Raw genomic sequence first — 14,297 nt, 5'->3', positions numbered from 1 at the left:
GCAAGATTTCCTCGGAGAGTGCTGTTCTCATGATCTTTAGCACAAAAACGCCGGGCAATCAAAATGCTGGCCGTAATGCAAAGCCGTGAAACTACTGCAGATGTCTCATAATTTGGGCTGGTTTCCACGCACAAAATAGATGTAGACACAACTTGGGCATCTGAATACCAGAGAGGCCATAACTTGGATATCCAGAGAGATAAAGAAGAAATCAGAGTGAACCTGCCCTACATAAGCTTTGTCACATTGTTTTAATGGGGAAACTGCTTAACGGACCCAAACCGGGCTCTCCTGCCCCTTGTAGGAGCCGTAATTTTAGAAACGCTTCCACTCTTATCTTCAAGGCAGACTCACATAATTTTAATAGGCCATGGCTTGCATTACTAATGTTTTCATCAGCCAGTGTAAAGTAAATCCATTAGTCACAGTGTCCTTCATGTGATAATGATGTTTAGCGCTCATTAAAAAGTAATTGTAACCACTTTTCCCTACTTTATCAGCAGGATTCAGCTGGTGATTTGATGATCAGAAGCATCCAGCTGAAGCATGCTGGGAAGTACGTCTGCATGGTGCAAACAAGTGTGGACAAGCTATCGGCTGCTGCAGACCTGATTGTAAGAGGTATTTGAATTTTGTTGCTGTTGTTGTTGTTGTAAAATTTGGGGGGGTTTCCTATCTTCTGCTGCTGGTAAGACAATTCCTGAGCTTGGAGACATTCATTGGGATCCCAGCATCTTGTAATTAATCTAAGAAATAAGCTCTAAGTACTCACTGCGTTCACAGTAGGTTTTCAAACAGTGCATGTAAAGATTCTTTCAAACAGTGCATATAACATACTCATACAACAGACACACAGGATAGATAAACACCTTAGTACATGTTCGTGTCCTGAATGCAAAACTTGCACCAACTGAGCTCATTTCGGTGCAGCAGAAACAGCATCCAGCTTATTCACTGCATTTCTGCCCAGCAATATTGTTCCATTTCTAGAATAAACATGATTTAGTAACTTCACTGATATTTCAAGATCTATTCAATACCATACATACGTGATCTGTAAGTATGACTTCAACAGAGATGCGATTAGTTAACCTGAGTCTGGAACCTTACAATAAATATGATATATATTTTCCTGCTCATTAGCTTTGAGGAAAGCAAACTTTGGTGCTGCTCTGTACCTGCTACCCTCAGTTCTCGTAGACCCTGGCAAAATCATGGTTTGCACATTCTCCATGTAACATAAGTTCTCAGGCAGCTCAGTGAAAGGAGGAGAGCATGAAAAAGAAGTAAGAAATTCCCTCTTTATCAAAGCTGTTCCAGAGTAAAATGTGCGAGATTAGGCTCTGAACTTCCATTGAGAAACGTGCCCTTGTCTGTAGCTGTATCCATAATATTGTTATGCTTTTTACGACGTTTCCCTGTAGGACTATGAACGCAGACGTTCTTAGCCACATGCTGTACAGAGAGCTGGGCCCCTGGAGGCAGCGAAGCCGCTGCTCCCCTCCCCAGGAGGTTGCTCCCTGTTCCACTGACTCGGGTTTTTGCTGCAGCATGATTTCAGATGAATTTTTTTTTTTTCGTTTGCAAACATTTCAAAACAGCCTGCTGGTGGGCGCCTCGGTTAGGTAATTTCCTTAGTGCTGGCTCTGTAAACAAACAGGAGGAACTTTAAATTCTCACAAGAAAATGACCCTTGGTGATGGTAAAAATACTGATCTTGTCGCTCCCTAAAAACATCAACGGGGACGTCTCTGTCCAAGCCAGTGGTTCTACGGCTGCACCGAGAGTTGTGCTGTACCGTGTCACCGACCTCATAAAAATTGAGAAATATCCCTGGGCTGTGAGTCTGGAGGGGGAAGTGAATAGCTGGTGCATAAATAGAGCCTTCAGAATAATTTTTAGAAGCTTTTTAAATATTGGAGTTATGTCAAAATAATAAAAGATTAGATACCAGAATAAAAATCAATTATTTATGTCAGGGAATATCAAACAAGTGCATACAGAAGTAACCCCTGGCATGGGTACACACAGATCAGCCCACTTGTTCAGGATGGGATTTTTTCACGCCACCAGAACAGGAGAAGCACGTATCTGTCAGCAGCCCAAAAATATTTGGTAAATCAGTAACTGATAATTTTTCCCTCTCTTGCCCTACTGTACCCTGCACCCTGTGAAGAAGTATATTCTGAAATGTTGGGAATAACCATGGTTATTCCAAGACATGAAATGAAGACAGTTTGTTCCAGTCTCTGCCAAGCAGTAGGAGTAATTTGTGACAGATCCAATGAAATTTCATTTCTCTGGTGTAACTTGCGGTGGAGGACCGAAGGAGCTGACTGCTCCATGAGGCTGTGTTGCGTGGCTGCTCCCCTCAGCAAAACAATTTAAAGTTTTAATTTCTGAGAAATTAAATCTGGCTAGACTGGCTGAAACTTTCATTTTAAAGACAGGATATTGGAAGGTTTCAGGGTATTTTAGATATTTAAACATGTCCGGCTCTCTGAATATCATATGAGAATAATTTCAGTCCAAAGAATGAATTGCAAGAGGCGAGTTTGTTTGAGATGGTGCTTTTGGGGAGAGACTTCACCTCAGGTACCACTACTGACAGCAGTGGCCATATGATACAGGAGAGATGTCCTCTCTGATCGGTACGTCCTGCAGTGCTTTACTGGTTAAAAGGAACTCAGCAGTGAAACAGAAAATGCTGGTCCACACTCCGACACGATGCTAATCACAGGCAGGTCCTTCGTTCTTCACCAGCCTCTGGGTGCATCCAAGCTGCGGCCAACGCTCGTGCTTGTGCATAGGCCAGTCCTAAGCAGCAGAGGTGAGGTGGCAGAGCTGATCGAGCGCCGCAGCGAGCGCCCTGCTCTGTGGGTAGCTCAGGCGTGCTGCGCGGCTCGGCGCCGCTGCTCACCCGGAGGCACCTGGGGGCTGTGGGTGAAGCTGGTGATGTGTGTGTTTGTCTATCCCCCCATGCCTCCCAAGCTCGTCTAGGCAATGAGAGCTGCTAAACCACAGCTGGGGCTGCGGTTAACGCTCCGCAGGGACTCAGTTACCTGAGTAAGGGAAGAACACCAGAGCACTCCTTCCTCGAGTCACCGCGAAGCTCCAAGCACCCCCCTCCTGTAATTCTTCCAACAGGTCCCCCAGGTCCGCCAGAAGCTGTGACAATAGATGAAATCACCGACAGCACCGCTCAGCTGTCCTGGAGGCCAGGAGCCGACAACCACAGCCCTATTACAATGTATGTCGTACAAGCAAGGACCCCCTTCTCGGTGGGATGGCAAGCGGTGAGCACAGGTAGGTCCATTCCCTGGCCCCCGAAGAGCTCCACCGATGGAAAACGCATCCGTCGGGACCCTCGCACGAGCCGAGTGGAGCAGCTCTGCACCCTGAAGTAAAAAGTAATTTCACTGGCTGCAGAGCGCTGGTCTGATTAACTAGTTTCAAGTTTGGCAACCCAAAGATTTAGGGTCCAGTCCGTGCTGTTACTCATCCATTTCTCTCATGAATGTTTAAGAGAAAACAGAATGAATTCCTATCTTTTGTTGCCATACTGGAGATATACAACAGTAATTGTGGTCTATAAAGACATCCCTCAGGGACAGACCATGTCATCTGGCCTATCTTTAAGTAGAATTATTTTCCTGATAGAGGGAAAAATCCCATGATGTAATTGCTCATTCCGTCAGAGGTTAATTTTGTTCCAGTAATGACTAAATAGAGGGAACACTGTGTTTTAAAAAGAGAAAAATAAAACCCCTTTAAACCTGTTGTCTTGGCACTTTGTTTTCAAAAAGTGGCAATTTAGGAGAAACTCTTTAATAGCAGGAATTTCTGTGCTAAAAGCACAATGTTTTAATGCCACCTCTTTTACTTCTTTGGCACTTAACAAAATGTTAGAAAAATCCTGTTGTCAATCCATATTCACTTTGTATTTACGTTAATCCCCCACTTTTAAGGGTATCAGATAATGACCTTTTCTCAGCAGTCTTTAATACTTTTAGGGGTTTTCGTTGCACTCCTGACCTGTGCCTGTCTCCTAGTTCCAGAGATCATCGATGGCAGGACGTTCACAGCGACAGTGGTGGGTTTGAACCCTTGGGTCGAGTATGAATTTCGAGTAGTGGCTGCCAACCTGATTGGGATTGGAGAACCCAGCAGACCTTCAGAGAAGAGAAGAACTGAAGAAGCTCGTAAGTAGTGGTGGGCAACTGAGTTAAATCTTGTTGAATAAGTGCTCGTCAGTGCTAATGGATGTGTTGCACTGGAGGAAGCTGAGGAGCGCTTTCTGCACCTATTGCTCTCCTCCCTCGTGGCACATTATTCGTGTGCACAGAACAGGCACTAGAAGTTGTGGAGCTCCTAATGGGCTCTTTTGCTCACTCCATGACTCCTGGACGAGTATAGGAAGACTTCATCCCCTTTTTCTGCAGAAAGCAATGATTTTCAAAAAAAAGGTATTTGGGCAGGTTTTTTTGGAAAATACTGCCCGGTATCCATTGATGAGAGAGATGAACTCTGAGAGCAGTTCCTCTGGTTTCCCATGATCAATGTGGTGGAAACTCTGGAGCACAGACGACAGCACCTTGCGAGCAGGAGTTTGGGTTTCACAGCTGGAGAGCCGGCAGTCCCTTGATGCTGGGAGTTTCTGTGGACCTCGTCCCTGTGAGCCCATCAGCCTTGGAGAAACCACCCTGGGCTGCCCTAAGGGTTGGATCGTTTCATGGGTTTACTGAAGGTCTGTCTTCTGCCACCCTCTCCCAAACACACCACTGCCTCCTGGAACCACGCTGCGTCTTCAGGCTGCTGCAGGCACAGCTTAGAGGTGATCTTCAGCAGTGCCTGTGTGCAGGGATTTCAGCACAAGCTACAAGCCTTGAGAGCTTTAATGCTCCTTGATGTCCTTGTCTTTTGATCTGGCAGAAGGGGGTCACGGCAAGGCGTAGGCTGAGCATGGTGGCTGCAGGGACATGTGCTCGGTTATGGGAAACCCCTGGTAGGTGGCTCCTCTGTTCTGTTTTAGCCTGTAATGGAACAGAATATGAAATATGAAAATAAATAAAAGCCTGTTTTATGGAAGATAAATGTTTAAACTAAACAATTAGTGACTGAATACACAAGTTAATTGACATACTTTTAATATACTCTTATTGACATACTTTTAATGTGCTATTTGCCATGGCAAATTAGTCATTTCCTAATAGCATTTCTGGTACCCAGCAGGGGAAGGCCAGCAGAGTCCTGTTGCTGCATAGGTCTGTTTCATTTCAACGCGCTTTTCTGGTTTCAAAGTCGCTACGTGCATCTTCTGCATCTTTTTTTGCAGTTCCTGAAGTGACCCCGGCTAACGTCAGTGGTGGTGGAGGGAGCAAGTCTGAGCTGGTCATTACTTGGGAGGTAAGTGGAGTCCAAACCGAGAGTAAAACTAATACATCCTGATCTAGACGCGCCCTTTCACCCCAGACCCCAGTGAAGCTTCTGTAGATTTCAAACCATTTGCGGTAAAAAAGCCCAATTGTGTGATAAAATAGCCCAACTATTAAAGTTGAGGTACACCCCGTCCTCCCCGCCGGGCCTCGATGCCAGGAAGCCAGCAGGGAAGTGCTGTGCAAGGGACCGCAGGGAACGGGCTGCGCATCGCTGCTTCGACGCGAGCTCAGCTCCCCCTGACTCCCAGCACATCCGTACACGTACGGCAAAACGTGGATGGGCAGAAACCACCTGAGGGATAAAAGAGAGTTTGTGAGGCCAGGCTTGGCGTGTCCTGACCTGGTTGAGACTTGTGGCTGGCTCCTAGCCTTCAGCCCTTAGAGCTGCGCCGGGTTATGTGGCAACAAATAGTTAAGAGTTAGCACGAGGCATTGCATGCTGGCTTTCGTTTCTGCTAATGAAAGCCAGCAAGAGGAGATACAGAGATGAAAAATGTTTAATATTCCTTAAGGCAGTCGGGGTTAGAACTTTAGTCATTTGTCTGCTCATATTTTCCTGTTATGATGCGATGCAGCTGGCATATTTTTCCTAATAATGAACTTCACTAGACATGCTAACACTTCCACTTAGCACTATTTCTGACCAAGCTGGCAGAATGAATCGCCAGAGATATTTTTAAGGTTATTAAAAAACTATAAATGGGTTTTTGTCCTTACTACACAGCTCAATGTGCTAAATTTCCTCCTCTGTTGGACTAATTAGCTACGCGTGTCTCCTAAAGATACTGCAATATGTTTCAAAAACACACATGGCAAGAACATCAGCCATGACTTCGAGTTGTAATTTGCACTGAATATAATTTGTATTTTGATAGAACAGTCAGTTTACTCTTTTAAATGTCCGGAAGCCTTTTCTTTATAGTCTTGTGTATTTTTTGAGCCTTACAATACAGAGTAAGAAGCAGTCACCAAAAGTAACCCCTGCATGTGCTTAAGCACCATGGACATCTGTGGGAGAGTGGCCCATAATTACAGATGACGTTAATACATTGAATCTTTGGGGTTTGATGCAGCTTTTAGGGGGCTGCAAGCCTGAGATTAGGAAGTGTCAGTGGGTCCAGAAGTGACCTGGAGGTGACAGGTTGTTTCTTCTAGCGGTTACCCACCACTTACCTGCCCTTCTCCATCACGTTTGTGACAAGTCGCTCCCTGCCATCGCGGTCTCTAACAGGTCACGTCATTCGGGATGTGGATAGTCGGCTGACCTGGTCTGGGTCTCTGTGTAGCAACGGGCCAGCGAGGCTGGGACATTGCCAGGATATGTTCTTCAGGGCTTCACGTGTGATTCCAAAGACGCGAGAGCAGCTGCACTTGTATTGGGAAAGCAGGAACCATGTCCTTGGTTCACCCCACCAAACCTCAGCCTCTTAGTCATTGCAGTGCCTAAAATTACTCACATCGTTACTGGAGGCTCCATCTAGTCAGTGAAGGCAGGCGGGCGCCTACAAAGATGAATTAGGTCTTAGGCGAAGTGTTTTCCGGAGATGCTGCTTCCCCGCTGACCACAGGGAGCTGGCGGAGCAGCAAGGCTCTAGCACAGCCCGGGTGGGATGAATTCAGGTTAGATGTGAAGTAGGGCTCCCGCCGCCTCCCGTCTCTAACGCACTATTTGGGACAGTAGCTTTAGAAGGACCGAGAGCAATAGCCAGCATGCAGACAGAGATAAACGCGTGCCGTTGCTGAAAGTGCCGTTTCTCCGCGGTCTGCCTGCCCACAGACAGTGCCCGAGGAGCTGCAGAACGGAGGCGGCTTCGGGTACGTGGTGGCCTTCCGCCCCTTCGGCACCGTCAGCTGGATGCAGACCGTCGTGGCCTCCCCGGACGCCGCCAGATACGTCTTCCGCAACGAGACCTTGCCGCCCTTCTCCCCCTACGAAGTTAAAGTGGGGGTGTACAACAACAAGGGGGAAGGGTCGTTCAGCCCCGTGACGGTCGTCTACTCGGCAGAGGAAGGTAGAGCCAGGAGCCCACCCCACCGCCTCTCCCTCCTCCCTGCCGGTGGACGCGGGGAGGTTGACTGAGTCTGAAAGGGTTTAGTATCCACCTTGACATATCCTTTGATACCTAATCCTTGCTCTGATTTGTAATAAATGGCGAGCCGTGATTAATTCTTTTGATAGTCATTAAAATAACATTAATCGTAATGAAATCTTTTGATATTAATGGAAAAGTAATATGTAATCTGGAAAGAATTCCACTGAGATTTAGTATGAATTAATGTCCACTGATTAGAAAATGTTCCCTCTTGTCCTAATTACAGTACATGGTATCCTGGATTGAGTTTAGTAATGACATCTTATTATTTCTCAGGCAGAGGAGCGGTGCCGTCTGACACAGGCTGACAGGCCATCGGTTTGAAATGTGGAAGTTTGTTTTGGTGGCATGCCTTTTTTCTCGTGCAGTGAAGAAAATAAATCCTTTGAAGTTTGGGACTAATCTAACATAAAATTGAAAACTCTTAATTTTATTTTTAACTCCTCTACCCAGAGCCGACGAGAGCCCCAACCACTGTTTTGGCCAGAAGTCTTTCTGCCTCAGACGTTGAAGTTTCTTGGGCTCCCCCTCGGGAGAACCAGCACAAAGGAAGGATACAGGGATACGAGGTACGGAAACAACGCAGCATCCTTGCGGTACTGCGTGTTGAGACGCGGAGATACATGAGGGGCAGTCACTGCGGTGCTGCTCCTGCCTGCCACGGGGCAGGTGGGTTCCTGTGGCGTATTTGCTTCCTTTTGTCTCTTCAGTACACGGAGATTCTCTCACACGGTAAACAATTACACATCTTTCTGTGTGGGATCTGGCTGAAAACGGAGAGCAGAGCTTGCTGGGGGAAACCTGCGTGAATGTGCTTCCACGCCAGGCAGCGTCTGAGGTCCTGGGGAGGGAGCACTGCAGGTTTCTAGCAAGGAACAAGCAGGGATTGTAACAGGGTGCAGGATCTGTCCCGAGTGCCAGAGTTAGCGCTGGAAACGACCGGGTGCTGCCAGCCCGTAGCTGGAGGTAAACACGTACCTGCTCTGCTTCTCAGGTCAGATGTTGGAGACACGACGAAAAGGAAGAAAACGCAAAAAGGATTCGAACGGTTGGCAATCAAACATCTACAAAAGTCAGCAACCTGAGAGGCAACGCGCTCTATCACTTGGCAGTCAGGGCGTACAACACGGCCGGGACCGGCCCCTCCAGTGCCGCCGTCAACGTCACAACCAAAAAGCCACGTGAGTGTTTGCGAGGACGGGGGGCTCTTGCCTGGGAGGGTTTCTGCCAGCGCTGCCCTCTCTCGTTTTCAAGCTTTCTCAAGTCTGAAGGAGCTGTCAGACTTTTCTTTGCCAGGTTTTTGTGCAGAAGACTTACCAGCCTTCTTTTTTTTTTTTGTAAGGCTCTTCCCTGTGTTAAGTAAGCAGAGCATGCAAAACTGAAATCACAGCTGTGCAGGAAAATTAAATATTTATCTCATCGTTCAAGAGGGCTTTTTTCTTCTGGTCTCAGGCATGTTGAGCAACTGACTGAATCCTTTTTTCATTTAGAGCACTGTGTTGTGTCACACCTCCTGTGACCTTGAGGATACAGATCAGCGAAACAGCTCATTAGCTTTCCAGAGCGATAGGACTCTGGGCACGCTCAGCCATGGTGGTAGAAGCCTCATTGGTACTGGGAGGGATCCAACTGGAAACGGTGCTCCTTATTAATACAGTGCTGTGTGTATTTTGGTATAGCACCGAGTCAGCCCCCCGGGAACATCATATGGAATTCATCTGACTCCAAGATCATACTGAACTGGGACCAAGTGAAAGCGCTGGACAACGAGTCAGAAGTGAGAGGCTACAAAGTGAGTATTTTGTCAGCACAGGCAGCTGGGCAACACTGCCCTGCACCACCTCCCTCACCGCCCCAGTCCTGCAGTGAACCCTCTCTAAGCTTCAGCTGTCACTGGATGCCGGTGCTGGGCTATAGGGAACAGTGCCATGAATCCAGTGTCAAGGTGGGGTTTATAGTGAGACCAGACGAGGTGTTTTTCATGGTACTTGCATGGTTTTCCAGGTTAAAACTGGAGCATTCCTCCAGAAACAGAGGCCATACCTCTGTAGAGCGAGCACCTTCTGCTGGCTACTCGCCCTCGCCCCAGCGATGCTCGCCCCTGTGAGCACCCGTGCGGGACTCGGCCCACGGACCTTCACCTGCTCCTTCCCTCCGAAGCTCCCAGCTGCAGGACTGCTCGCCTGCCTTTGGCGCAAACCTTCCAAAGGCTGCAGTTGGCTCCTCAATTGCAGATAAATAAAATGCTTTTTTAATAGCTCCCATTTTCTTCAGAAAGCAAAGCCGAAAGGAAAGGAAAGAGAATCCTCAGCAGTGGCAGTTTTAATAGGGTATAATTTAACTAGAGAGAAATCTTGGGAAGAACTCAGCTCTATCACCTTACACAAGGGTTTAATTTAGCCCAAAGAAGACATCGGTGTGCAATTGCCAGCCATTGCCTTCAGGGTTCAGTTGTGCAAACCTTTTCCACCAGAGCTTGAAATGATGAAGAACCTGGACATGCTTCGTATTTTGTTCGCAATCTGGAATGCCAGCGGTGTCAGCTTTACCAGCCTGTGCCAGCTCTCCTGAATTTCTGCACTAACTTTTAAGTATCTTTGGTGGTGCACTGTATCGGATTATCAAAAATACGTAATTCCTCAGGGTTTTTAGTCAAAACCTCAGATGAACCTTAGCGGTTTGGACCAACTTTTCACTGCATATTTTAGGTTTGAAATGCAAATTAAGAAGTCAATTGAAAGAGGGTGAGAGAGACTCGTCACCCTGAAAAAGCAAACTCCATCTATCAGTTTTCTAAAAAGTCCTCTCTTAACTTACTGTTAGGATAACACAGCCAGATTGCTTTTTTTCCTGAATCCTAGCAGAACTTTTCCCATTTTTCTTTTTCTTCTTTTTACTTGGAAATCTTATATTTTATGTCATGATTTATGATCAAAATTAGTAGAATTCCCAGATCTTAGAAGTAATTCAAAAAATCCATTTATTGTGGGAAGCCATTTGTAGCACTGCATCAAATACCACAACTCAGTTTCCTGAAGAAACGTATTACGAAGTTTTGGCCTCTCTACATAAGCTTTGGGATTTATTTTAGCTTGATCAGGCTACAGATTTCGCTGCGGGGGGCTCTGCCAGGTACCAGGGCCGTGTTTGGTGCTGCGCATCGGCATCGCCCTGCTCCCGGCATCACCTCCCCACCTGGGCACCGTCACCGCTGTGCTGGCGTAGGTCCCCAGCAAAACCCCCTGTGGGGGTCCGAACAGCCCCCCCGTGACCCGAGCGTGTGTCTGGGCATCAGAGGCAAGAAAAGAGCAGCAGTAAATCTGGACGCCCTTAGGGCAGTGGACATCTTTGCCGTTTCTGCCTCCTCTTCTCTCTCCCCTTTGCTGCAGGTTTTGTACAGGTGGAACAGGCAGAGCAGCACGTCCGTAATAGAAACGAATAAAACCTCCGTGGAGCTCTCCCTGCCATTCGAGGAGGACTACATCATAGAGATAAAGCCGTTCAGCGACGGCGGCGACGGCAGCAGCAGCGAACAAATCCGAATTCCAAAGATATCAAGTAAGGATGGGAGGAACCGGGGTTGGTGGCCGCTCCTGCCGGCCGCCGAGCCGCAGGGAGCCCGTGTCCCCAGCCCCTCTCCCCCTCACCCGCTGGCGGGGCAGACCTGCCTCACCCCGGTCACCGTTCGCGTCTCCAGATGGGGCTGAAGAGAGCCTTGAAGCCGGGCAGGGGCGGGCTGTAGGTCTGGCCGTCTCCCAGGCAGGGAGCTGAAACTCAGACTTGCCCTGGACCTGTATTTCTGATTTCATCCTGCGTCGAGGTTAAACCATAAGAAATGCCGTCATAAGTAGTTATGGTTGTATTTAAGATTTCTAGACACTTTCCACTCTCTTACTTCCATACTCATATATATGTTGAATATATTGTCTCACTGCAATTCACTGTAACAAAATACAAAATGCAGTGTTCAGAGGCTTTTAAATTTATAAGGCTACTGTATAGCCATATTCCATTGTGGGTTGGATGCATAAATATTTATTTAGGGAAATGAGGTTGTGTAGAAGAACAAACTGAAAAGAGAGTATTTTATTACACAACATTGCTTTTGCAAAATCTCCATGTCCCATCTTCCATTAATAATGCCACAGTTTATAAGCTGCATTAAATCAGGAGCCTCTGCAATGCAGGAATATGGCATTAAAATTACAGCAACGTAAAAAACCCTGGGTGAGATCAGAATTATCTCCACCGTGGTTGTACACTGTGGCTATATAAACCCTATGGAGGAATTTAATCAGCAGACACAGGAGAGCGGAGGAGAGCAGGAACGCATGCCAGTGCCTGTTTGGCTCAGCGCAGTGGGCCACAGAGCAGGTATGCAGCTCCTCCAGGACGTGGATCGCGCCAGGCTGGTGCCGTAAGTAACAGCTTGAATATAGGACAAACGTAAAAAACCCAAAATAATAAGTAAACAGGCCATGAAGTAATATAATCGTGAAAGTAGCCTCAACGCAACCGCGGCAGGAATTTGAGTTAAACCAAAAATGCAGTTAGAGAGGTGAAACCCAGTAAACAGGAGGTTATTGAAGCAGGGGACGGCGCGTGGGGCGCGACCTTCCCGGGAGCCGCCTCGCCTCCTGCCACCACCGCGCTTCGTCGGAGGAAGGAGAATTAAAATCTGGGGGGAGAGAGGTTTGGGTTAACGAACGCTGCTCTCCTCGCTTATCTTCTCCCCCTCTCTCCTTCACTCAGATGCGTACGCGAGAGGATCCGGCTCTTCGACCTCCAACGCCTGTACGCTGTCAGCCATCAGCACAATAATGATATCGCTCACAGCTCGGTCCAGTTTATGACAAAAATTACATAAAGGACTTCTTGTTTATAATATAAGCAACATTTAGCTAGTTGTTTTGAAGACACCCAGTACTAAGTAATATTGTGGTTTGAGTACATCTTACTACTGGAAAAATGTTTATGCTTCTTTAGGAATGGCATTATACAGTACTTCCTCAAAGCAAATATAGCTTTGTCTGAAGTTTCCTTGGAAACTCTGCAATGCACTGAAGACATCTGTAATATGATGTTACCAAAGCAGTTTACATATGTCCTTATATGCATATTTTTTATTATATATTTAGTGTTTTATAGAATTTTTTAAAGTTAACATATGATGTAGATATTAATTTTTCCTCTGCTATAAAATGCTACGGACGACATTATCATGAAAATATTGTTTGGAATTTTTTCCTTTATGACAGAGAGTTCAAAGTTGTTCTTAGTAAATTGGCTGCAACTTCACTGTACAGTTTTACAAGGCTACGCAAGGCAGAACTGTTCCAGATTCGGTTCATAATGCGGCAGTTATGATGATTCTTGTGTTAAATCAGGTGTTTGTAACACACAAGATGTTACATTTTATTCAGAGGTCTAAGCAAGACAAACTTGAAATACTCAGTAAGAACACTATAATCTTGAAAAAGTACATGAATTTTGGTTGTTTGTGGACTACAGGACATGTAGCTAATATTCTGGCATCACGCAGTAAGGATCCATTTTTACTGTCTTGAAATAGCTTTGTCTTTGTCATAATGAGCATTAAATTGGGTAGGAATGAAGATACTGCAAAGATGCGATCTCTGCCTCTAGTGACAAAAAGGGACAGGTACCCGAAGGAGCGAACGATGTGGTTCTCGCCTTTGGGTGTAAACCCAGCTAAATCCACCTCGCTTTGGGGGATTTTATTCCAAGGAAATTAGAATACGACGACTCCGAGACATAAAGCTGCCCTGGGTTCGTTGTCCGAACACGCGCTTGCTTTCCACGTGCATTGGAACATAACTCATCATCCTTCGTAACTCCGCTCTATAGAGAACGCTTAGGAAATCTGGTCCGAAGCGAGAGCAGCAGAGGAGCTGTGCCGGGGCTCCCACGGAGGTGCAGGCTGTCCGCGGGAGGCGGCGTCTCCCGACAGTTCTCTGCTAGGAAGTCTGCGTTTCTTTAGAAACTCTTCATAGACGCCTGAAGGCAAAGTAGAGTCACGCCGGAAAACGACAATATCCACAGCAAAATAATTCTTCTTAAGAGAAGGACTGTTTGTTACTATGGGGTAATTTTGTAAGTTCACTCAGATGGGATAACGCTAGTAAAAGGCAACGGAATTTTCTATAAAATTTTCAAGTTTAAATGCGCTGCAGTGGTTTATTATTTTTTTTTCCTGATAGCTTGAATTTGCCTGTAACTTGTCTTTTTTGCTTACAAAATAATACAGTTAACTTTTAGACCTTCTAAATATATTTATTCAGTAACTCATAATCAGGATTCCACTTGTGTAAAAGTCAGGGGTGTTGACCAGAGAAATATTGTCAGTATTTCAAGCTGTGTTCCTTTCTTAGTTTGATATGGTTACTTCTATGTAAAAAAAAAAGAAAAATAAAAAAACCACAAAACCAAGAAAAATGGAACAAAAAAAAAAAAAAGCTTCTGTAGTTTTCTCCCCAGTGTAAATGATATTTATCAGTGATCTAGCAGATGTAATCTTTTTTTAAAGGTATTGGTAATAAATATTCCGTCATTTGTAAAGATACCTGTCTTCCAGGAGCGTTTTTCCTCCATGTTTCGTTCTACCCAGCGACATATTTCACCACAGCAATAGCCAGCGCCTGCTGAGATTGTCACTGACGTGACGATACAAAAGAAGAGTTGGTTTAAGTCGAAACTTCGTGGAGGCAGGAAAAAAAAATCTATTTATACATCTCTGGTCTAATTC

General features: G+C 46.1%; 1 protein-coding gene across 1 annotated transcript in view; it reads left to right on the top strand.

The window, feature by feature from the left end:
* Positions 1 to 13,939, top strand: part of LOC142086084 (contactin-4) — a 345,243-nt gene extending 331,304 nt beyond the window's left edge. Inside the window, exons 15-24 of the mRNA XM_075158605.1 lie at positions 501 to 621; positions 3,148 to 3,306; positions 4,053 to 4,202; positions 5,336 to 5,406; positions 7,216 to 7,450; positions 7,985 to 8,100; positions 8,526 to 8,712; positions 9,211 to 9,323; positions 10,921 to 11,089; positions 12,284 to 13,939. Of these exons, the coding sequence (XP_075014706.1) occupies positions 501 to 621; positions 3,148 to 3,306; positions 4,053 to 4,202; positions 5,336 to 5,406; positions 7,216 to 7,450; positions 7,985 to 8,100; positions 8,526 to 8,712; positions 9,211 to 9,323; positions 10,921 to 11,089; positions 12,284 to 12,384 (1,422 nt within the window). The 3' untranslated portion in view covers positions 12,385 to 13,939. The remainder of the gene's footprint in view (positions 1 to 500; positions 622 to 3,147; positions 3,307 to 4,052; positions 4,203 to 5,335; positions 5,407 to 7,215; positions 7,451 to 7,984; positions 8,101 to 8,525; positions 8,713 to 9,210; positions 9,324 to 10,920; positions 11,090 to 12,283) is intronic.
* The last annotated feature ends 358 nt before the right edge of the window (positions 13,940 to 14,297 follow it).

The sequence above is a fragment of the Calonectris borealis genome, chromosome 10 (assembly GCF_964195595.1).
Source record: "Calonectris borealis chromosome 10, bCalBor7.hap1.2, whole genome shotgun sequence".
Taxonomy (NCBI): Eukaryota; Metazoa; Chordata; class Aves; order Procellariiformes; family Procellariidae; genus Calonectris; species Calonectris borealis.
The sequence above is the reverse complement of the archived record's forward strand: the minus strand, read 5'-3'. Positions and strand labels throughout refer to the sequence as shown.